The sequence below is a fragment of the Rhinopithecus roxellana genome, chromosome 9, assembly GCF_007565055.1.
Source record: "Rhinopithecus roxellana isolate Shanxi Qingling chromosome 9, ASM756505v1, whole genome shotgun sequence".
NCBI classification, from domain to species: Eukaryota; Metazoa; Chordata; class Mammalia; order Primates; family Cercopithecidae; genus Rhinopithecus; species Rhinopithecus roxellana.
The window spans coordinates 137,284,857-137,308,042 of NC_044557.1; the positions used below are offsets into that span (position 1 = coordinate 137,284,857).

The following is a 23,186-nucleotide window of genomic DNA, read 5'->3' on the forward strand; positions in this document are numbered from 1 at the left end:
AGATTGCGTTATTGTTACTTTAAGCCACTAAGTTTAAGTATAATTTATTATACAACAACAGATAATTGATATAGCAGAAGACAGATTAATATCTTGTAGACCTACAGATTGTGTATTTTCATCCAGTGAGAACTCTCCTTTTCTTGCCAGGCCCCTCCCTGCTCCCCATCACAAAGCTGCTAGCAAGCAATGTGTAGAATGATCTAGAAAGAAAAAGGAAGCAGAATACTCCTATCCCACAATCTTCCCCGGATGCAGGTAGACACCTACCTTAAGAAAGACAAAACTCTGTGTGTGTGTGTGTGTGTGTGTTTGTGTGTGTATCATTGGACTTAAAACAAAAACTACAAGTGGGAGAATGATCTCCCAACTTTGATATATCCACAAAATGCTAAATGTGAAATTAAATACTTGGTTAATATTTGCTTGGGAAGTCTTACAGGGAAAGGAAGACTGAACTCTTGATTATTACAGATATTGAACATACTGGTTTCTGAATTGAGACTAGTATATTTTGGAATTTAAAATATTTGTGTTAGGGAAGAATATCTAGTAAGAATCATGGGAGTTTTTGAGTTTTTGTCTAAGTGGGAGGGACAAAGTAGCTGACATGGGATGTTCCTAGTGGTAGGTGTAAGAAAAAAATTAATTTTCTTTGTGATTGCATTCCATTAAGTGATGCACATTTAAGATAAGGCTACATTGCTAGGAGAACAATGAAACAATGGAAAGGATGATAAAACTTCCCTCAATAAAGCTTTTTTGCCAGCCTTTGTCTTTCTTTGCATCACTGCCAAACATCCTATCCTTTTATCACCCTTCCATCTCTTCTCTCCTCCACAATCTGAGTCCATTTTTCCACTTGACTTGTAGAGTTCTAGTTTTTTAAAATATAAATCAAATCATTTTGTTTTCTTGTTGAAAAACCATCTCCACATTTCCCTTAAGGTGTATTTTTTTAAAAAAACAAAACATTGAAAGTTCTCCACAAACTCTCCCAAAAGGCTGTTCTAGCTACATTTTCTGCCAGTTGGAGCTATGTGCAGCATACTTTATTCAAATTAGGTTACCCAATATCCCATGAACAGACTACTTTTTTTGCTCTCTGATGTTTTTACATCTTCTTCCTCTTCCCCTTTCTTCACCTGGGAAAATCCTGGTCATTGTTGAAGGTTATATTTCATTGTCATTTTCTCTGGGATATCTTACCACCTGAGGGTTTTCACCTTTTCCTTTCTTGTTTTTCATGTCTTCTTTTCCTTCTTCCTTCCCTCTCTCCTTCCCTCCTGCCCTCCTTCTTTCCTTCCTTCCTTCTTCCTTTTCTTTCTCTTTCTTCCTTTCTTTTTTCTTTCCTTCTTTTCTTTTTTCCCTTCCTTCCTTCCTTCCTTCCTTCCTTCCTTCCTTCCTTCCTTCCTTCCTTCCTTCCTTCCTTCCTTCCTTCCTTCCTTCCTTCCTTCCTCTCTCTCTCTATTTTCTTTCTCTCATTCATTCATTCATTCATTCAAAGTCTCCCTGTGTTTCCCAGGCTAGAGTACAGTGGCTATTCATAAGCATGATTATAGCACACTATAGCCTTGAATTCCAGACCTTAGGAATTCTCCTGCCTCAGCCTCCTGAGTAGTTGGGACTACAGTCTCCCACTGTCTGTAACATAATGTATACATGTCTTTAACATTTAATCATCTGTTAATAACTTAAATTTGGTATTCATTGTAATGCCATTTCATAACCATGTATTTGGGTATTTGCTGCTTGTGTCAGAGTATGTGCCCCATGAAGGTGACGTCCTGGCTTGTGTGGTAGAGCCTGCAGAGATACTCCCAGGCCTCTCCTCAGGATCAGGGAACCAATAACCCAGCAGCTGGGAACAGCAGATGCCAATGGCTGTGACTGCTTTCCCTGTTGGGAAAGGCTCTGGGCCTCAAATAACTGCCCCACTCAACATTCCAGTACTTTCTAGGACCAGCCTAAAGTCATGGTTGGCTGGTACAGGATGCAGAGGTCCAGCCCCCTCGCCTTAATTTGCAACAACTCTGAAAGGTCACCTAGGCTTCAGAGCTTTCCAAGGAATACACGGAGGCTGAAGTTGTCATTGCATGGCAGCTCAGTCCAACTCTGTTCCCCCTCAGTCTACCTTCCTTATGTCCAATCATGTCTATCTCTTGAGAACACTCACCAGTATGCCTTTCCAGGAAATTCTTGGTCTTACAGTCTGATTCCAAGAATTACAATCATGTCATACCCCTTTTTTATATTTTGAAAATTCTGTCTCAATACCTGGCACAGTGGTTTATGCATAACCCTAATTGGTTCTTTATAACTTTTTTAAAAAAGTGGGTTAGGTCTCATAATCTAATAATGATAATGTTCAAAACCTTAATAGTATTTGAGTTCAACTACATTATAAATTGAGAAGGCTCTGTTTAATTAAAAATGTAGAATAATATAAAGACATAAAGAGATTAAAGAGCCATATTATGCATGTCTTATGATTTTGTTCTTTACCTTTGGATTATCTTAATTTAAAATAAGGAGTTCAATTATCTAATAAGTATAAGAAACTTTTGACTTCACTAGTAATAAAAAAGGTCCTTTAATATGCAATTCCTTTTTGGTTCCATATAACTACATAAGGGAATATTAGAAATGCAGATCACAAAGCATGTAGAACCTCCTGCCGTTGTGTGTGTGGGTGTATGTGTGTGTAGCATTGGACTTAACACAAAATACAAAAAGAAAACTACAAATACATTAAGTGGGAGAATGATCTCACAGCTCTGATATATCCACAAAATGCTAAATGTGAAATTAAATATTTGATTAATATTTGCTTGGGAAATATCTTTAAATGGAAATTCTACTAGTTTTCAATTGTAAATGTTCATCTTCTAAAAAATCATTTAATATTCTGACTTAATTCCACAAAAGAAACAACATAAAAAATAATGTCCAGTGATCTATCTAAAACTCTGTGTTCTAAAGTATTGAATTTGTTCTACATTAAGACCTCAATGATTTGGGCCAGCAGAACCCTAGATCCGGGCTAGGATGAGTTGCTCTAATCTGGAGTCTGCTGTCTTTTCCATTTTGTTTTTGTTTCTTATTGTCTGTCCAGTCCAGGGTTCAGAACTCACTGATGAAGAAACCTTAGAAATGAATGCAATGCCTTAGCAACAGGGAAGCACTGGGGGTAACTTTGTGGGGATACTCTTGGAAATGAAACAGGCTTGTCCCAGAGGCTGCCTGGACATAAAAAATATATTCTTCAACATTTTCCTCTCTCTTACAATTCATTTAGTCTAGAATTTAAATGAAATCTGTGTCATGGATTACTCAAAGAACATCTTACAAAGAAGGCCAATATATAAAAGAGATAAAGCTCAGTCAGCTTGGCTGGGACAGGTATAGGAAGGCAGTTTTGGGGGTGCCCTAGAGTACATGGTGGGAGTAGCCCTGATTTATTTGGTTATTAGTGCTTGTTTGCATCATTCTCTGCATTTCATATTATAACTAATTTGGTAAATGCTTATCTAGTAAATTACTACAGTCCTGATACAAAGATGGGGCCTTCAAAATGAATAAACAAAACAACAACATGGATAAAGCCATCTACAGTAAAGATGAAACAACGAGAGTCAATTTCATAACATCACTGGATTTTCCTTTGAAGGAATCTACTGATTCAGGAGGTCATCTGGATTATACCAGCTTGTTAAAAGTAGAAAGACTAGAGAATCGCTAAAACCCAACAATGACAACAAAAATCTAAGGCGTATAGACGACTGATTGAAAAATAAATGAAACAAGAACATAGAGTATTCATTAAATACCCAAAACATCAAGGATAAAGGAGGTTTTCAAGTGATGGCATCTCAAGACTCCATGAGGATACAGAGTAAACAATTCCTTTACTTTCAGATTTCTGTTACATGATTCCAAATACTTCGATATGTAATTTTCAGTCTACTCAGATGGTTGGCTTATATTTTTATTGTTTCACTTCGAAATTTGGTATGTGGTTGATTCAGCTCAAAACTATAGTCAAGAAGGCTGTCTGTGTAAACTTTGTATATTCACATGAAATCCTTGCTTAAACCTTTCAGTGACTTCAACTCTCTTTAAGACGTGAGCACAGAGGCCATCAAATGCCTGGGACAGAATTAATTATCAATCTGTTAGCAAGAAGGTAGAAAAATATGGGAAAATATTTAATATGTAATTAGAGCTTTGAGACAACTAGGTTTGAAATGAATAAAGTGAAGACCGTGAAAATGACTTAACAGTTATTATTACTCCTCAGTACTATGAATTATACTCTTGGTTGCTATGTTGTGGCATGCTGTTCGCTTGCCATTTTATATTGCCCAGAAGTGACTGGCAGCTGTTATTTTTCTTGGACGAAAATATGAGTTGAATTCAAGAAATCAACATTGGTCTATGGAAAAACTAAATTTTTCTCATTGTAATGATGATAACATGCAAAGTACTATTCATATGACTAAAATCTTAGGTTGCAGGAATGATTTTAAAATATTTTTTATGCTATTAATCTATTCAGTTCTAACCTATCATTCGTATGCATTCATTTTTTCCCATATTTCTTTTGGTGTTATGAATTCTGCTCCAGATACTTAATTAACCAGATGACTGCAAACTAAACACAAGGGAGAAAATCAAGTTTGCCAGCCCCCAAAATTATTTAAGTATTATGTGTTCAGAGCTTAGTATTATATATATAAAGATACAAGTTATTCTCGACAGAATGAAATTCCAAGATTCAAAGTGGAAAGATGTATATGAGGAGGTGACTGTGAAGATGGAATAACCCATCACAGACAAGGATGTCTTGAGTTAACATGTAAATGAGTTGGAAACAGATGTCAGTATCTTAAAACAATAAGAAATGAGAGAATTTTGAACTTATTTAAAATATAAAAGTAAATGACTGTGGAAATATTTCTGTTTGGTCCAGAGTTAATGAATTGCACATTTATTTATTATTTCAAAATTCAGACTAGGTGAATGAAATCCTTTATGCTTTTAAATCATAGAATTCTAAGAAATATCACATTGTAATAATCATTGAACAATTTCTTTTTTAGAAACATTTTTTTCTAGCTCTCTGGTGGCTCCATTCTTCTTTAAAAAGCTATAATTTTGCCTATTTTTCTTTCTCATAAACAATGAGGATCTTACCAACAGAAGCAAATCTTTCTTTAAAAATCCACATACTTTAACGTGATGGCTTTGCATGTCAAAATAAAATTGTCATATTCAAAAGCATTACATCAAAAGACATTCTTTTCTAAGATTATTACGTTTGCGTTTAAATGTTTTAATTAAAAACTGCATTAATTCAAAATTTTTGATGTTTCTGAATAAGTTGTCTAAACTTTCCTTACAAATTCCATGTATATCATTTTTTCCTGTAGTATGTTGACTGTTTCTTTTCTCAGGATATGAAAGCTAATAATAACACATGTGACATTATAAAATACTGTTTAAATTCTAGCCAATTTTACATATTACCTTGAATTCTTTCCCCAAGACTTCAGTGAAAATAAACATTTGCAGTTTCTACTTGTAAAAGGCAGTACTTTATCCTTCTGTTTTGTTTTAATATTGAACAGCATTAGGGAAAATTGCCAATCTTCTTAAAAAATTCATCTGATAACCATTTAATCAAACATATAGTATATAATAACATGGTGAAACAAAATAAAGCTATCACTAAAATTTTGCCTTTAAATTTAATTTGAAAAGATACTTTAAAATGATGTGAAAGGTAGAATTTCAATTTTTTTTTTCAATTTTATTACCTGTCACTAATATATCACAAGCACAGTGACTTTAGTTTAATGATCATATCTATGGGATATGTGATTGGATTTAGAGATATAAAATGTGGTTTACATTGAAATTACTAAGGGAAAACCTTGGTTGTTTATCTTTTGTTTTTGGATAAGTTTTACTTTTGCTTATATGTGGTATAGTTGGAACAAATGCAAATGACATTTTATAGTTTCATAGAAGAATCAGTTTTCAAATATACCTAAAGTATGGCCTAGTTTATTGCAAAGGTAATACCGTGCAATGATCCATTAGGAAATAAACCAAATGAAGTAATCCTTGTCAATGTACCTGCAGCATATTTATTATTTGCAGCAAAGACGTTCACATGTTCAACATTGAGTTGCTTCACTGAATAACTGACTGAACCATGAAAACTCAAATGTAGCATTTCTTTATGGGGAGTTGCACAGTCTTTAAAATCTGATGGAGTTCTTGACAGTCTTCCCAGAAATGTGTAAATGTATACATTTAAAAATTTTGTATAAAAATATGTAAAAGCATGCATATATAAATTATGCATGCATAATTTAAAATATAATTTTACAGGTTCAGGAATGTAGTTGGTGAATAAATTCCAAAATAAGAAATTTTTTTTTCCTAATCCCTTGTGGCTAATTCATCATGGAGTAATGTCATACTCCCAATCAGACTGTCTTAGACATCTTTAATAAACTCTCCACTGAAATAGTACTTTATTGGCATTGTAATTTTTATTTTTAAGCAGTGCCACATGGAATTCTTACTTTTCCAGTGGCAATAATTAACAAGTTGATTATTGTTTGTAAAAGGCACCCATTAACCTTTGTTCTATCTTGGAAGCTTTTCTGTTTTGAAACTATTTCTCAGATCATTCCAGAGCGGAAACTTCTATCCCAGATACAAACAAAACTACACTATACATTGGTAACAATAAGCAAATCTGCATTTGTGGTTTCTGTGTTTATCCTGAGCAACAGTTTCATACATAATTAATATCATTTATACTGACAGATTATATGACTACATAAGAACTTAATAATTACTAATTTGGTTTGCTTTAAAAATTCTGCATAGTTAAGAATTATTCAACGCAGGCTTTTTAAAATAACATCAAAATAACACTTCAGAAAATGACATGTTATTTTTGAAAAATAACATCTGAAGTGAATATATGTACACACACAAGTACACAAATATATGCATATATAATCTATTTTATGTGTATACATATATACACATTCATTCATACACATATACATATGTAAACATGTATATGTAAAATCTGTGGTGGATGTATGATTTAGAAAATTATGTTAGAAGCATGTGACCTACACTATGCTTTGATGAGCCAGCCATTGTTTTTTTATTGCTCAGTAAACCTCTTCTTGTGCACATTGAGTATTCAAATATTAGTGACATTTTCTTTCCGATATGATAACAGCTCAAGCCAATTTATATTAGTCCTGTGAATCCGGGTGTATTATAGTGTTCAGGAGCCTTGAGGGTCTGGATACCATATCCTGTGTACTCTTGATGATCATCTTGGTTATTCTACACAGTGGAATGCTAGACTCTCCTTGTTCCTTCAGTTACTTATTTTACAAACAGCATTTTTTTTTTCTTGTTATCTGGGGCTTGGCTGTTTTCTTCATAAATATTTGATTAATACTGATTTAATGAATATCTGCACTTATAAGTAAAGTATCTTTAAGAAAAACAACTACCACAAAACCTCAGCGATTTTAATGTTCAGCTTTAAAACCTTTCATGAAACAATCCTATATTTATTAATACCAGGAACAACTCAAGCCACTGAAGAAAGAGGGATATCAGTGTACTGCTATACAGTGAATCAAAGCACTTTACGTAAAATGATACAGGGGCTGCGGGTTGTTTATGGAAGAGTCTAGTATGAAAGGTATTGTGAGACTGTGTCAAAAGAACCAAACAGAATTTAGGAGAGAAATTGATGAGCTTGGTGACATGACACAATAGGCCTCTTCTTTTTACTAATGTGTGTTTTGACAGTGGATAACTTACATTTTAACTTTTTCATTTTTTTATGAAATACATCTCAGAAATCTATATTAATGCTTAATTTTCAGCATGATCTATACATAGAATTAATGAAAAATCTGATGATGACTCACTGGTCCTATTCTAAGAATAAGTTTAAAAGAAAAATAATCTTATTGAAAAATAGGCATTTAGAAACCCAGACACCTTACACACAAAAGGAAAGCCAAATTTCTGTGGTTGTTACTGTGGTCACCACTATAAACAGATTTCATAGCAGCAAATCAAAGGTAACCTTAATTATGAAATGAAGGTGGGCATGCTGTCAAATTGTCATTATAGAGCAGAGGGTTAGTTCATTATAGTTTGATGTATTAAATAGGCGTTCTTCGAATTTCATATTTCTACTTAAAATTAAAACATTTGTTCATGGTAAAAAGAACTGCTCTGTAGGCTATCACCATTTTCTCTCTCTTCATAAAGTATCTAGACTGTTATTACATATCATTTATTCCTTAAGCTCCAAATTGTGGGAGAAAGTATCTGTTTAATCTCTCGTAGACAAAATTCTTCATTCTCATATTCCAACCAGAAAATTGATCCATGGCCCAATAATTACTTTTGAACTGTAGTGAAAAGGGTGTACCTAAAAGAATAGCAACACCAATAACAAGAAAAAAGAAAATGCCCCCACACAAATTGAAACAATTATTCCCCTCTAACCAAAAGTGTAGCTTCATCCATGTCTGCAAAGGACATGGTCTCATTCCTTTTTATGACTGCATAGTATTCCATGGTGTATATGTATGACATTTTCTTTATCCAGTCTATAATTGGTGTGCATTTGGGTTGGTTCCATGTCTTTGCTACTGTAAACAGTACTTTAATAAACATACATGTACATGTGTCTTTATAGAAGAATGATTTATATTCCTTTGGATATATACTCAGTAATGGGATTGCTGGGTCAAATGATATTTCTGAGTCTAGATCCCTGAGGAATTGTCACATTGACTTCCACAATGGTTGAACTAATTTACATTCCCACCTTAAACCTAGATGGCGGGTCGATAGGTGCAGCAAACCACCATGGCACATGTATACATACGTATGTAACAAACCTGCACGTTCTGCACATGTATCCTGGAACTTAAAAAATAAGAAAAATAGGCCAGGCGCGGGGGCTCACGACTATAATCCCAGCACTTTGGGAGGCTGAGGCGGGTGGATCACGAGGTTAGATCAAGACCATCCTGGCTAACACAGTGAAAGCCAGTCTCTACTAAAAATACAAAAAGTTAGACGGGCGTGGTGGCAGGTGCCTGTAATCCCAGCTACTCGGGAGGCTGAGGCAGGAGAATGGAGTGAACCTGGGGGGCGGAGCTTGCAGTGAGCCTAGATGACGCCACAGCACTCCAGCCTGGGCAACAGAGCAAGACTCCGTCTCAAAAAAATATATATATATATATATATGTGTGTGTGTGTGTGTGTGTGTGTGTGTGTGTGTGTGTGTGTGTTTATGTACTTCTGTGTAACTGTATTGACTGCATTTATAAACACAGGGGTAACTGAAGAAAGACTAAGCAACTGCACACATTCTTCAACACATTGTTATGAATTATGAGACACTCACTCACTGAAATTTGTATATTCCAAGAGAGAAAGTGGACGCCATTGGTAATTATATCAGGGAGAAAAGAACTGCCCTGCAGGATAGTAGCAGGTGCTTTAAAAAGTGAATTATCTTGCCAGTTCCTCCTATTCCCAATATATGCAGTATTATCATAGCCTGTATAGCATTTCACTGTTTACATACTTACCTCCTTTTGCTGGAATGTAAGCTGTTTAAAGATAGGGAATATGTTTTATTCTTCTGCAAGTCTTTTTCACATAGCCTAGTGCATGGCATGTAGTAGATGTTCAATAAATATTATATTCCATAAAAATGTTTTAGATATAAATAACATAGGGAATTTAATTTCTATGTAAATATTTAAACCATGCATATCTGTCATTTAAATGATATATTTTCATTCTTTTTGCAATTGCAGCAAATCTATCATATTTTAAAATCAGAGCATTATCTTCTGAGTCCTATTTTAGACTTGACTTTCATTTTAAAGGTAGTGAACAAGCAATCCAAACTTGTTTTTGTGTGTTAAGCTACCATGGGCGTAAAAAATAATATGATGCTATGATTTTCACTAAACTAGGAAAGGTTATTTTGGAACTCATGGGATTTTAGATATTTGAAGTGGTAATTACTTCCTCCATAAATATTACCTTCTAGAGTCAAATACTATTTTCCTGCTGCATTTCAACTCTTTCCTTAAGGGAAAATGTCTTTTATTCACAATTTATACATGAAGCATTTCAAACCAAAGCAGTTTCCTCCTTTCATAGTATATTATTCCATGTGGAATAATTTGTTTTAATAGCATTGTAAAGTCTACTAAGTATCATAATAATAATGACAGTACCTTACATTTATTCAGTACTTATTCTGTGCCAATCATTTCACTAAGTACTTTTTCTATGTGCCCTTTCATTTAATTCCCACAGAAAATTTTTGATGTGGGTGATTTTATATATCTCTGTATATAAACCTATTATCTATTAATCAATCTATCTGTGTCTATATCAATATAAATATCTTTATATAATTATTATCTATCCATCCATCTACATCTATCTCTATCATCTCTTTCTCTTTACCAATCAATCAATCTATCTGTCCATCCGTCCATCCATCATCATCTGTCATCTATCACTCATCACATCTTAGAGAAACAATTTTCTAACTGGTAAGCAATGCAGTCAGGACAATAGCATAGGGAAAGCCATCTCCAGATTTTGCATTCTTGGTTCTTTAAAGCTCTGAGTATCTAGCAATGAAATTTAATTAGCACGTTTTGAATAATTCTTGATACATGACTTGTTTCAGTGAAGTACTTGTGTTATCATTTATAAAAGAAATAACATGTTTCTAGGGTTGTGCTTAATCAAATAAATTAAATATTTTTAAGTCGCTATGGCTAAGATTCCAACAGTATTTCTTCTATATTGAATGAATATCAACCCTTACCTGATGATCATCAACATTTACACATAAAGACTGTCTGTTATCATTTAGAACTCACCGTAGTCTTGGGTTTGGTTCCAGAATTGGCCACTGGGGTGGAAGATGGGAGGTCCGTGGACTCAGTGTTAGAAGGCAAATTTACTTGTGTCTGATTTACTGAAATAGTATCTGCTCCACTTTCAGATCCTGATTCCAGATCCTATTAAAAACAAATGCACTGGTATGAAGGATGTGCGAATGTTCCCAAATGCCCTTGTTCCTACCTCCAGCACTTTGTCACTTCTTCCTTCTCCCAATACACATGAATACACTAAAGAGTTGCTGACAACTGACACTGACGTGTCACACATAATGATGCATTATTTTGTAAGAACCATTGTGCTCATCAGAGGGTCTGCAAATACTTGAGAAAGAGGTACCATATTGTTTGGTAATTTAACAGCTTAGTGTGCATTGGAAGGGCCAGGAGTGTGGCTAGGTAGGGCACTGCAGAGAAGTTAGAAGGCAGAAGCCCACAGCCACACCTTCCTTACTGTATGACCTTGAATCACTCAGTGACACTCCTGTGGCTATACAGTGCTGCCCAGAGTTCCTCACAGGGACCCTGGATTTCAAATACAAAGAGAGTTCTCATTTCTCCTTACCTCAATCTCTTCTATGTTCCTATTCAACCTCTATGGTGACAACTATTACGGTGGACTGGAATAGTTTAGCTCAAATGTCTGTCTAATAAACTGAGGGCAGGAATTATGTTTTGTCATGTGTCATTCAATTCCCTTGTTTGAAAATGGGTATAATGATAGTAGAAACTCATGGAGTTTCATGAGCGTAAAGCAAAGTGCTTGTAACTGGCTCCTAATAATTTTCATTAAATGCTAGCTACTCCCATAAATATTGTTATTATTAATATTATTATGTTTTCTTAGCAACTACTACATAGTGTGAGGTCAAGACATTCTGTTGAGTGGATATAATTACCTGGTAACCTCTGCAAAGGCTGTGCATTTAATATATCATATGCTTTCTTTGAGTTATAGGTGGTTTGATTGCACAGAGGAAAGGTAGGAGGGGGGAATTGCAGAGGGGATGGAGCAAAGGCACCTATCGCTCTAGGCTTTCAATCTGAGAAAACTGTGAGTTAAATATCTCTATGTATCCTCTTTATACATCTCAACTTTGCCATGGTTCACATGGTCAAATATCAGGTCCTGCACCCCAACTCTCTGGTCTTAGCTTTGCCATCCTCTTGCATCTTGGTCCTGCCTGCTCTTGGTCACTTCTTTTAATACAGTAAGCTGATGTCTACAGCAGGGACTAGGTCCTATGCTCTTTCTTGTCCCTTGTCCCAGTGTTTCCCTTTGCTGGCCCTTTCTTGTCACTCCAATCTCAGCTTGAATATTACTACCTCAGAGCAGCATCCGTTGACATTTTAAACCAAAGAACTTTCCTCTTTTCAACCTCTATAGCATATCATTCTCTATTTTACAATCCTCTTTGCTTGTTAATCTACTACATATTGTATCTATCTATCTATCTATCTATCTATCTATCTATCTATCTATCTTCAATGAATTTGCCTATCTACCTATCCATCTATGCATCCATCTCTCTCTATAATTCTTCTCTGTCTTCCTCTGTTAGAATCTGTGTAGAGCAGGGACTTCACCTGTCTTGTTTACTGATGTGTCCACAGGTGTTAGTTAGTATAGTGCCTGGCAGATAGAACATGATCATTAAATACAGTTTTATGAAGAAACAACTAGACTGACAAATATTAATCCCTTTCCCTTTTTTTTTTTTTTTTTTTTTGAGACAGAGTCTCGCTCTGTCGCCCAGGCTGGAGTGCAGTGGGGCGATCTCGGCTCACTGCAAGCTCCGCCTCCCGGGTTCACGCCATTCTCCTGCCTCAGGCTCCCGAGTAGCTGGGACTATAGGCGCCCGCCACCGCGCCCGGCTAATATTTTTGTATTTTCAGTAGAGACGGGGTTTCACTATGTTAGCCAGGATGGTCTCGATCTCCTGACCTTGTGATCTGCCCACCTCGGCCTCCCAAAGTACTGGGATTACAGGCGTGAGCCACTGAGCCTGGCCACCTTTCCTTTCTTAATTCTCATAATAGAAGTAATTTTATAATTTCTGCTATAAAATTATGTGATCAAAAGCATTGAAACTAAATTTTCTTCAGTTGGAAGGGTGCAAAAGACATATGCAGCGAAAAGTAATGTTATACTCTCTTTAAATGTATGTTGTGCATGTGTGCGTGTGTGTGTGTGTGTGCATGTGTGTAAAAGACATAACTCTGACCAAATATCTGATGCCTGGAGTGATTTCGGATCAGGGCCATGTCTTTTTTTTTTTTTTTTTTTTTTTTTGCATAGAAAAGACAAACAACATTTTACCGTAAGAATATGATTCATTACAATTTCAAATTGGATCAACATCAAGTAGTCTTAAATAGCAGATAATTTATAAACACTGAATGCATAGTCATAAGTAGCAGGTAATTTATAAGTCATTTATATTTGACCTTTAGGTATATTAGAAATATTTTGCATTAATTTCCTCTTTGTGATTTGATTAGATAAATAATAGAGTAATCTTGCATCTTTCGAACCGTATAATGCTTCCAAGGTGAAATGATAACTTTTAAAAACTCTACCATTTATTGCATTTTTACCGTTGGCAGACAAGGCTGTACAACCATTATCTGCTTCAATGTTCATCAACTCTATGTGGAAGGCACCATCATCACACGAGAGATGGTGGGTGAAGCCAAGGCTTAAGGTAGATAACTTGACCAAAGTCATATCCCAAGGCAGAGCTGGCATTAGAGTTCAGGTCTGTCTGACCCCAGAATTCAACTTTTTAGAGTAACCACCATGATATTCTGCAGGGGCCTCAAACACAACTAAATAAATAATTTTAATAGGATCATCAATGTGTAGTTTAGTACAAGTCTTTATTATTTTCTCTTCTGTCCTCTGTTCAATTTGAGAAATTACCCAAAAGCTCTCCCAAGATCTTTCACATCCACTCTCTCCTTTAATTTTCCACTGCTACCATAAGCAAATCAAGCAGTGAATAAACCCTGGGTAATCGTTACAACTGCCAACTCATAATTTCCCTGCGACCCAGCCCCCCACCTTGCTTTGTGTAATTAATCCTACAAGACATCTTCCTGCAAGACTGCATCCATCAGTGTTATCCTATTCCTCCAATTATGCCAGGCATGGGAATATAGAGCTCTCTGTGGGGTTTATATCATGGCAGGGACTCCAGTGATGTGTGTACTAGAAGTGCTTATACCACTCAACCCACTCAGGGAAGGATGCATCTTGTGGTCCATTGGTTGTTCTGATCTGGAGATCACAAGAAAAGGTCTCACTGGTGACCCTCAATATGGAGAAGGGAATGGAAGCTGTGGCGATTCCCAGGGAGAATATTCAAAGGCAGACAAAGGGAGAATTGAGTCTAGAATCTTGACATAGGATTTCAGAGGCAGTTGTATGAAGAGGAGCCATTGAAGGGTCTGGAAAGCAACTGTTGAAGAATACAAGGAAAAATAGGAGAGTGGCCAGAAGCCAGGGGAGGAGTGAAAGTGAAGGAAGAGAAGCAATTCAATCGCATCTGATGCTGTGGGGAGAGACTGAACAGGCACTACTAGATTTGTCAGATAAGACAAGCAGTGGGGAGAAATGATGGAGCAATAGCCAATAATTAAGAAAGAGGCTGTGTGTGATGGCTCATGCCTGTAATCTCAACACATTGGGGGGCGAAGGTGGGAAAACTGTTTGAGGCCAGGAGCTCTAGACTAGCCTGGGCAACATAGAGGAACCCCATCTCTTCAATAATTAAAAAAAAATATTAGCCAGTCATGGTGATATATGCCTATATTCCCAGCAACCCAGGAGGCTGAGGCAGGAGGATTGCTTGAGCCCAGGAGTTTGAGGCTGCAGTGATTTATTTATTGTGCCAGTGCACTCCAGCCTGAGCAACAAATATTAAGCATGCAAATTAAAAGAACAAGACCTTGGCTGGGCATAGTGGTTCATGCCTGTAATCCCAGCACCTTTGGAGGCCGAGGTGGGCAGATCATGAGGTCAGGAGATAGAGACCATTCTGGCCAACATGGTGAAACCCTGTCTCTACTAAAAATTCAGAAATTAGCTGGGCATGGTGGTGCATGCTTGTAATCACAGCTACTTGGGAGGCTGAGGCAGGAGAATCATTTGAACCCGGGAGGCAGAGCTTGCAGTGAGCCGAGATCGCACCACTGCACTCCAGCGACACAACGAGACTTCATCTCAAAAAACAAACAAACAAACAAACAAACAAAAACAAGACCTTGTCTCTAAAAAATAAAAATAAATTATAAATCAGGAAAGAAATATAAGATGAAGAGAAGATTAAAGTTTGGCTTAAAAATGAAGGGATGAACTACGGCAATATCTGAAAGAGGGTCAAGAGAAAAAAGAACAATTAACTCTTCTCCATCCACATCTCTTCTCCTACCCACTAACAGCAGAGTCAAACTAAGAAAGGATTTATTGAATAGGTAGGTGGTGGAGAAAATACAGAATGCTGTGGTGAGAGACTGCTTTGGCACTGCTGGATTTGTCAGATGAGAGAAGGGTTGGGGAGAAATGGTGGAGCAATAGCCAACAATTAAATCAAGAAGGAGGTTGAGTGTGATGGCTCATGAGTGTAATCCCAACACATTGGGAGGCTGAGGTGGAAAGATTGCTTGACGCCAGGAGCCCTAGAACATAGAGCTGGGCAACATAGAGAAACCCCATCTCTACAAAAAAAAAAAGAAAAAAGAAAAAAAAGCCAGCCATGGTGATGCATGCCTGTAGTCCCAACTATACTTGCTATTGAGAAAAAGGGTGAAGACTAATAGGAAGAGAGCAATGGAATTTGAACCTAAGTGAGAGTCTGAATAATTGGTAGAGCAAAGCAGGAGGTGGGAAGGAATGGGGATGAGGATGGAGACAGATCAGTATTAGATGACAGGAGCAACACATCTTTTATTGGTGTTGGAGGAGAGAAAGAAGCAAAGAGGCACCTATAGCTGTTTGCAGGTGTGATGCTGGGACATCTTTCAATGGTCTCATTTTTCTATGAGAAGAGGAAGGCAAGGGTGTTAAGAGGTAAGGATGCTACGAGATAAGTGCAAGTAAGATTGTTGAATGGCTACCTTGAAATATGGGAGAAGATCTAGGGAGACCAAAAGATACTGCAGAACAGCAGGGGAGGCCCAGCCAAAGGTGGTAGAGTGGTTCTGGCCTGTATGTGTCTGAACTTCGCTATGATATCACTGAAATATCCCAAGAGACTGTCAACATTCCCTTAATTAAACATTGACTACAAAACTATTCCTAATTCAAACTTCAAAATATGTCATTATTAGGAAGAAAACGCCCTGACTGTCTGACAACCAGGGAATTCTGGTTCTGGAAATTGTACTTATCTCATTGTAAATAAAATATTGGCATGTTGGGAAGGCTTCTAATATAGCAGAATGAGCATAGGCTTTGGAGTCTGACAGATGTGCAAATCTCACCTGCTGGGTGACCTTTGGTAACTAACTCACCGCTCCCCATCAGTGTGAATGCAGGTAAATTACTCATCCTCTCTCTCTGAAGCTCAGATTTCTCATGGCAGGGCTGTCAAGAGGTTAAATGAAGTAACTTACATAAAGGTTAGCACTCACTAAATACTTAGTCTTCATCTCATCCCCTGTCCCCATTCATCCTATGAGATTGGCTATCTCAGTAAGCACCAAGAGACTGGCACACTGTGAGTGCCTGGATAAAATCAGGCTTGCAAGGGAGAAAACCACCAGATCCTGGTCTCTGTTGATTCATCAGGCCATAGCCAATTTATAAGGCTTTATCTACGCAGCCTCCTTTAAACCTTTTTCTCTACCTGTGCTTTAATTTGTTTTTACGTTAAAGACATCCTTAAAGACTATATTATTCTTGATAGTTTTTATTATATGCAGAACTTATTCTGGCATTTTCTCATAAATATTCTCAAACTGGGGTGCAGTTGAGGGGCAGTGAGTGTTTCACTGTGTGTCTTGTTCTTCCTGCTAATCTATAAATTCACAGTGAAGTATGAGGGTGGGGCAGAGGCAGTGTGTCCTCTGTATCTGGGCCAGCGCTCCTTGGTAGATGGTCAAGGTCCTAATCCTGCCATTATAATCCTCTTATTCCACCACACAATTATCAAAAGGAGTGGAAACTTCTGTGGGAAAAAATTTGATGGTGAAAGAATGTTAAAATTAGCTTTAAATTCCAAGGAACATAAATAAAGAACAAGAGGTGACCCAGAAAAACATAAAGATCAAAAAGCAGTTTCCAGGGCTCTGGGATATGTCTTATTCATCTCTAGCTCAAGGCCTGGTGTGAGTGAGTCTAGTACAAGGCGGAGGAAGGAGAATTAACCATGTACTCTGTGCTTGATCCGTGCAATACCTCTTACATACATTTTTTTCATTTATGCCTCCCAAAGAGCCATTAGTTAAGAAATAATATCTCCATTTTTCACATGAACCCGCAGTTGAGAAATTAAATAACTTTATGTTCCCAGAAAGTCAGGTATAATGCTGGCATTTGAACTCAGACCTTCACACTCCAAAGTTCATAATGTTTCCACTGTATTATTTTGCCTATTCTGAATATCTCTATTTACAGACCTAACAATTGTGATACTCCATGAGATAATGTGCGCAATATAAAATCCAGTTGACAATTTAAATGGAGGCAGAAGAATTGATACATATCATTTGATAGACAACAGTTATATTTCAGTAGATGCTTAAATTTATATATATGTTTTTCTACTGCTTTGATTTCAGGTAAATACAAATTTCTTGATTTAATATGTTTATTATTGAATAACACAAGTAATACATGAGTTGCATAGTGATTCATAGCTTAATTATAAGTAAACTCAACCATCACATTTCCTAGATCTGTACAAACTAAGTCATTTAATATGATGCTGATAGTAAATATGTAAAGCGTATAGTAAATCCTAGAATCTGTCTTCCAAATTTTGAGTGCTGGACTCTCAGAGGAGTGTCTGTATTATGTAAAATTGATGTATAATAAGATGAAATTCTCAGCTCTGTCTCTTTCACTGTATCTCACTAAGTGAATTTTAGAGTTTTCTCAAGTTAATCTCATCTAAATTCTTTCTTGTAGTGTGTTGGGCTAGTTCAACTAGCATCCATCCATGCATTCATCCATCCATCCATCCATCCATCCATCCATCCATCCATCCATCCATCCATCCATCCATCCATCTATCCAGTTGTTCATGTAGCAAATCTATAATAGGAATCTTCTACTTGCAATACAAATTTGTGGGACAGTGACAGACACAGTACTTGCTAATAGAGTCTCATATCAGAGAAGACTGGCAATTAAGGAAGGTTCAATCACTACAAAGCATAATTTCCCAAGGTGACTTTCCTTCCTGTTTAATGAAAAACATGTTCTTTTGTATCACCCATTTCTCTGTGGCCTCTTTGCATAGAACTATGCCTAGAATGTATGCATGATGCGTAGAAGTATTTTGGTTATCTTTTTGGTACTGTATTAGAGTCATAAGTTGTTAGATGCCATTAACAAGGATGTTTCCTTTGCAAGAGGGACTGTATGAAGTACAGAGATACGACTGCTATGGGAAAATAAGTAGAAAGTGGAAATCTCACAGGAACGTGCCGCCGCAGGTTCATTGGTGTGCCTGACGGAGAGGAGCTGGTGCTAAGGGCATTCTCTATGTCCTGATCAAGCTGGTCCAGTTTCATAATCAGCAGCACCATGGAGTCCAGCCGCGCCCTATCTCGATCTTCTCTTATTTCCTGAGGAACAGAACATGTTGTTACTGAATCTGAAAGGCCGTTTCTTAATAAGAATAAAAAGTTCCCTGTTCTTCAATGTGACAAAAGAGACACTGGGTAATAGGCAGTCTTTAATTAGAAGAGAAGTTCCATTCTGTATCATCAATGGGCTCTTCATTGGGAAGATACTGACCTAGTGCCAAGAAAGCATTTTACATGAATATTAAATATATATCTTGTAAAGCAAAGTGCAGTAAAAAAAGAAGTATAACTGACAATGAGTAATGGCATGTATTTACTATTTTCCCACTACTTATTTTTGGGAAAAATTACGTATTTTTCTTCTTTTTTGACAGTACAACTTGATTATTTAAAAGGTACTAATAATTGTTTGTGGCTAGACATTTAAGGATGCATATGAGATAATATTTTTGGAAGACTCTTTTGCAATATAGTAAAAACACTGGAAAAGAATTAAGCGAGGCAAGTTTTCTGTTTGCAGGGGAACAGTTTTCCTAGTATGGGGCCATTTACCCATGGCTACTTAAAGCTATATCCTAACTAAAATTTCTTCTTTTGAATTTCTTTTCTTTCACACACTTTTATAAAACAGCTCCCACAACAATTGGTATTTTTGTAAATGACTGTGGTTACTTGCTCTCAATTCTCTATACTACAGACATATATTGATAGAAATATTTTTGCTTATAGGAGTAAAGCTTCTCATTGAGCCTATAGAGTTACTTGGGCATGACTCTACCATTCTGGTGTGTTTAAGTCAAGTCAGTTAGTTCTAGGAATATTCCAGATTCCCTATGTTGTGCAAGGTATTAGGATGGGTTAGGGTATTGGCTAAAAAAAAAAAAAAAAAAAAAAAAAAAATACCATAGAAAGCACAGTTGGGTTCTTCAAAAGGAACATCTACAGAGAAATGTCATGCACTCAGGGTCGGCTCTTTCGAGGCAAGTCATCATTTGTGACTTACGTTGCCATCCTCTCCATCTGTCTGATTATATTGATCTGGGTGAAATCAGCTTTAAAAGGACCACCAGTGGCTGATCTCACTGGGAAAATACATCTTGACAGAAGCCTGAGGGCTCTCAATACAATGGTGGCAGATTGAGGATTTACCTTGGTGATGGTTCCTTGTGAGATGAATCTGATGACTGCCCGAATCACAACTTCCTTTTTTTTTTTTTTTAATTTGCTGTTTATTTTAATCCTTCTAAATTCCCCCCAGCCACCATTAAAAGGCACCCCCAAAGAACAGGGTCTAGGATAATTTTGTGGGTTAATCTAATTTTACAGAACTTTCTATATCTTAAACAGCGAGAGCAGATTGTTAATATTACAGAGGCATTATCTTGGACATGTCAGATAATTGGTTTATCAGATTAAATTGGTCAATCAATTAATTAAGCTAACATCGGATGTGTTACTTGAGTAAACTGAACTTGTGCATGGTTTAACAGATTAATGCAAATTGAAACAGCTAGCCCTGTTACAAAGACAGATTAATTTTGAGAATACGTTAAGAATTTTTTGAGGCATGCTAATTCTTTCGGAATACCATGCTGTTGTTATTACTTCAGTCTCCTCCTATTGTTCCTGCTGTCTAAAACACTTAATAAGGCTGTGACAGAAAATTACATTTTTTTTGTCATCATAAACTATTCTTGTAAAGGGGTCCATGATATTTGCGAACAAACAGACCTGTTCCTTTCCATGTATCCTATCCCTCACAGTAACAGAACTTTGTTACATTCAAATAAGTGTTATTGATAGTATGATCGTGCTTATAACTTATTTAGGTTAATTCCCTTCTAAATATTCCAGATAATGGGAAAATCTGATTAAATAATAATTAAATCCCTGAAATCACGCCTCCCACGGGCTTCATTATATACTTTCTTTTTTTTTTTTTTTTTTTCTTTTTTTTTGAGACGGAGTCTCGCTCTGTCGCCCAAGCTGGAGTGCAGTGGCCGGATCTCAGCTCACTGCAAGCTCCGCCTCCCGGGTTCACGCCATTCTCCTGCCTCAGCCTCCCGAGTAGCTGGGACTACAGGCGCCCGCCACCTTGCCCGGCTAGTTTTTTGTACTTTTTTAGTAAAGACGGGGTTTCCCCGTGTTAGCCAGGATGGTCTCGATCTCCTGACCTTGTGATCCGCCCGCCTCGGCCTCCCAAAGTGCTGGGATTACAGGCTTGAGCCACCGCGCCAGGCCTATATACTTTCTTTTAAACCAAAGTTGTGTTTGGCAAGATGATGATCTTTGCATCTGTATTTCCACATATGATTTTGTGTGATCGTCTTTCCTTTCTCAGTTATAATGTCCTCAAGGGCAAAGATTCGATTTTTCTACCTGGCAGACATAAGTCAAGTTATACACTGCTCATGCAATTCATTTTCAGGAATAATAATAATGAAATCAATCGGAGCCACTGAAATAACACCTCCCAAAGCCTTAGAAAATATTTCTTGATATTTTCCAGCTACTATGTTAATGTTGGATACAGCAGTATATCCTGCAGCTATCCTAGACAGATCAGCAGTAGTCTCAGAAACAATTTGTCTTTGAATTAACTGGATGCTGACATTGTGCTTTAAAAACATTTTCAAATCCATGGGATGAAGATCAAATTATTTTAAATGATCTGCCAAAAGGATTGAAACCAAACATTCTTACTCTGTGATACTCCTTTAGAGAAATAAGGCTATTTTGATTCCTTTTTCTTCTTCGATGCATCCTTATTCACCATCCATTACATTTAGCCTGAAGGGTCAAGTACACAGACCAGTATCATATGTTACACATTCAAAAAAAAACTTCACAAAATAGAATGACAGCAAACCTGATGCTTTGGATAAACACTATTGCTCTCGTTTTCAAAGCCCCAGTATTAATATTTCACAAAGTTTTAACCTTTCATATGTTGATGGCTACACTCTAGCAAAAGTTTTCATGCTTGAAAACAGAGCAGCGTATTTGCAGATTTTGTCTAAGTGGACATCTACAGTGGACTTAAAAAACTCCCTGTCACTATAGTCCAGGAAGAGAAACTTCTTAACAAGTGAAGCTGCCTATAATGAAATTAGTATTTCAGTAACCTCTGTAAAATCAAGACCAAGATGTTAAATTCTCTTCCCTCTATCTTTCCTTCCTTCTTCCCTTTAGTCACTGGTCCAAGGGACTGAATATTTATCAGTAAGAAAGACAGCTAAAATCTCTGTTTTCCTGAATATTATAGTCAACCATAGGAAGACAATGAAAATCAACAGAGTCTTATGTAAGATAGTTCCAAACGGGAACAAATGTAAGAAGAAAATAAGTAGGGTACTGAGATACAGAGTAACTGCAAGGTTGTAGCCTGGTCACAGAAGAGCTCTTTGCAGAAGTGAGAGTTAAACCATGATGAGAGAGAGGGGGAGGATGAGATGGAGGAGATGATACAGATAGAGAGGCACAGATAAAGACAGAAAAGAGAGAGAATAAGAAGGAGGAGGAGGAAAAGAAAGAGGAGGAAAAGTGGGGGAGGAAGGGAGCAGTGATTGCAAGGAAGTCAAAAAGGATGAGGAAAACTGGGAAAACAGTGTTCAAGCAGAGCGAAGAGTAACACAGTGATGTTAAGGAGGACATGGGTTTGGTTAATAAGAGAATCAGAAAAAATAATAGGAAAGTTGAAGGAGGGGAAGTGAGAGGGAGAGGAAGTGAGTGCTGGTGCAACATGATGCTAGATTTAAATATGCGACACCATTTTTTGTTTTAAAGGTCGCTATAAAGTGGTAGGTTTCATTCTTTGTGTAATGGAGGCCACTGTCAAGATATAAGCAAAGGAGTGATTTAGTACATTTTATAAACTTTTAGATTTCTTTCTTTCTCCCTTCCTTCCTTTTTTTCCTTTTTGAAACGAGGTCTCACTCTGTTGCCCAGGCTGTACTGCAGTGCAGTGGCACGATCTTGGCTCACTGCAGCCTGGATCTCTCAGGATGCAGGTGATCCTTCTATCTCAGCCTCCCAAATAGCTGGTACTATAGGCACGTGCCACCAGATCTGGCTTTTTTTTTTTCTATATTTTGTAGAGACAGGATTTCGCCATGTTGCCCAGGCTGGTGTCAAACTCCTGGACTCAAGAGATACTCTCATCTCAGCTTCCCAAAGTGCTGGGATTACAGGTGTGAGCCACTGCATGTGGCCTAGGTTTCTTAATACATACTGTCAATCAAAATTTTTGAAACCTTACAATAATTTCCATCCAGCCATGCCCCATGACTAATGCATGCTCTTTATCGTAAGGTTATTTTTTCTAATTTTGGTCTTGTTACGCTGAAGTCTAAATTGAACACATATTCAGTGACTGTAAAGAAATAACAGGTTATTTTATTACAAGACGCTATACATTTTAAG

General features: G+C 36.9%; 1 protein-coding gene across 2 annotated transcripts in view; it reads right to left on the reverse strand.

Moving 5' to 3' along the window:
- Nucleotides 1-23,186, reverse strand: part of DLC1 (DLC1 Rho GTPase activating protein) — a 450,692-nt gene that overhangs the window by 306,324 nt on the left and 121,182 nt on the right. For both annotated transcript variants that reach the window (XM_010375802.2, XM_030937755.1), the window contains 2 exons: nucleotides 18,654-18,803; nucleotides 10,989-11,129 (listed from right to left, as the gene is read on the reverse strand). In XM_010375802.2, the coding sequence (XP_010374104.2) occupies nucleotides 10,989-11,129; nucleotides 18,654-18,803 (291 nt within the window). The remainder of the gene's footprint in view (nucleotides 1-10,988; nucleotides 11,130-18,653; nucleotides 18,804-23,186) is intronic.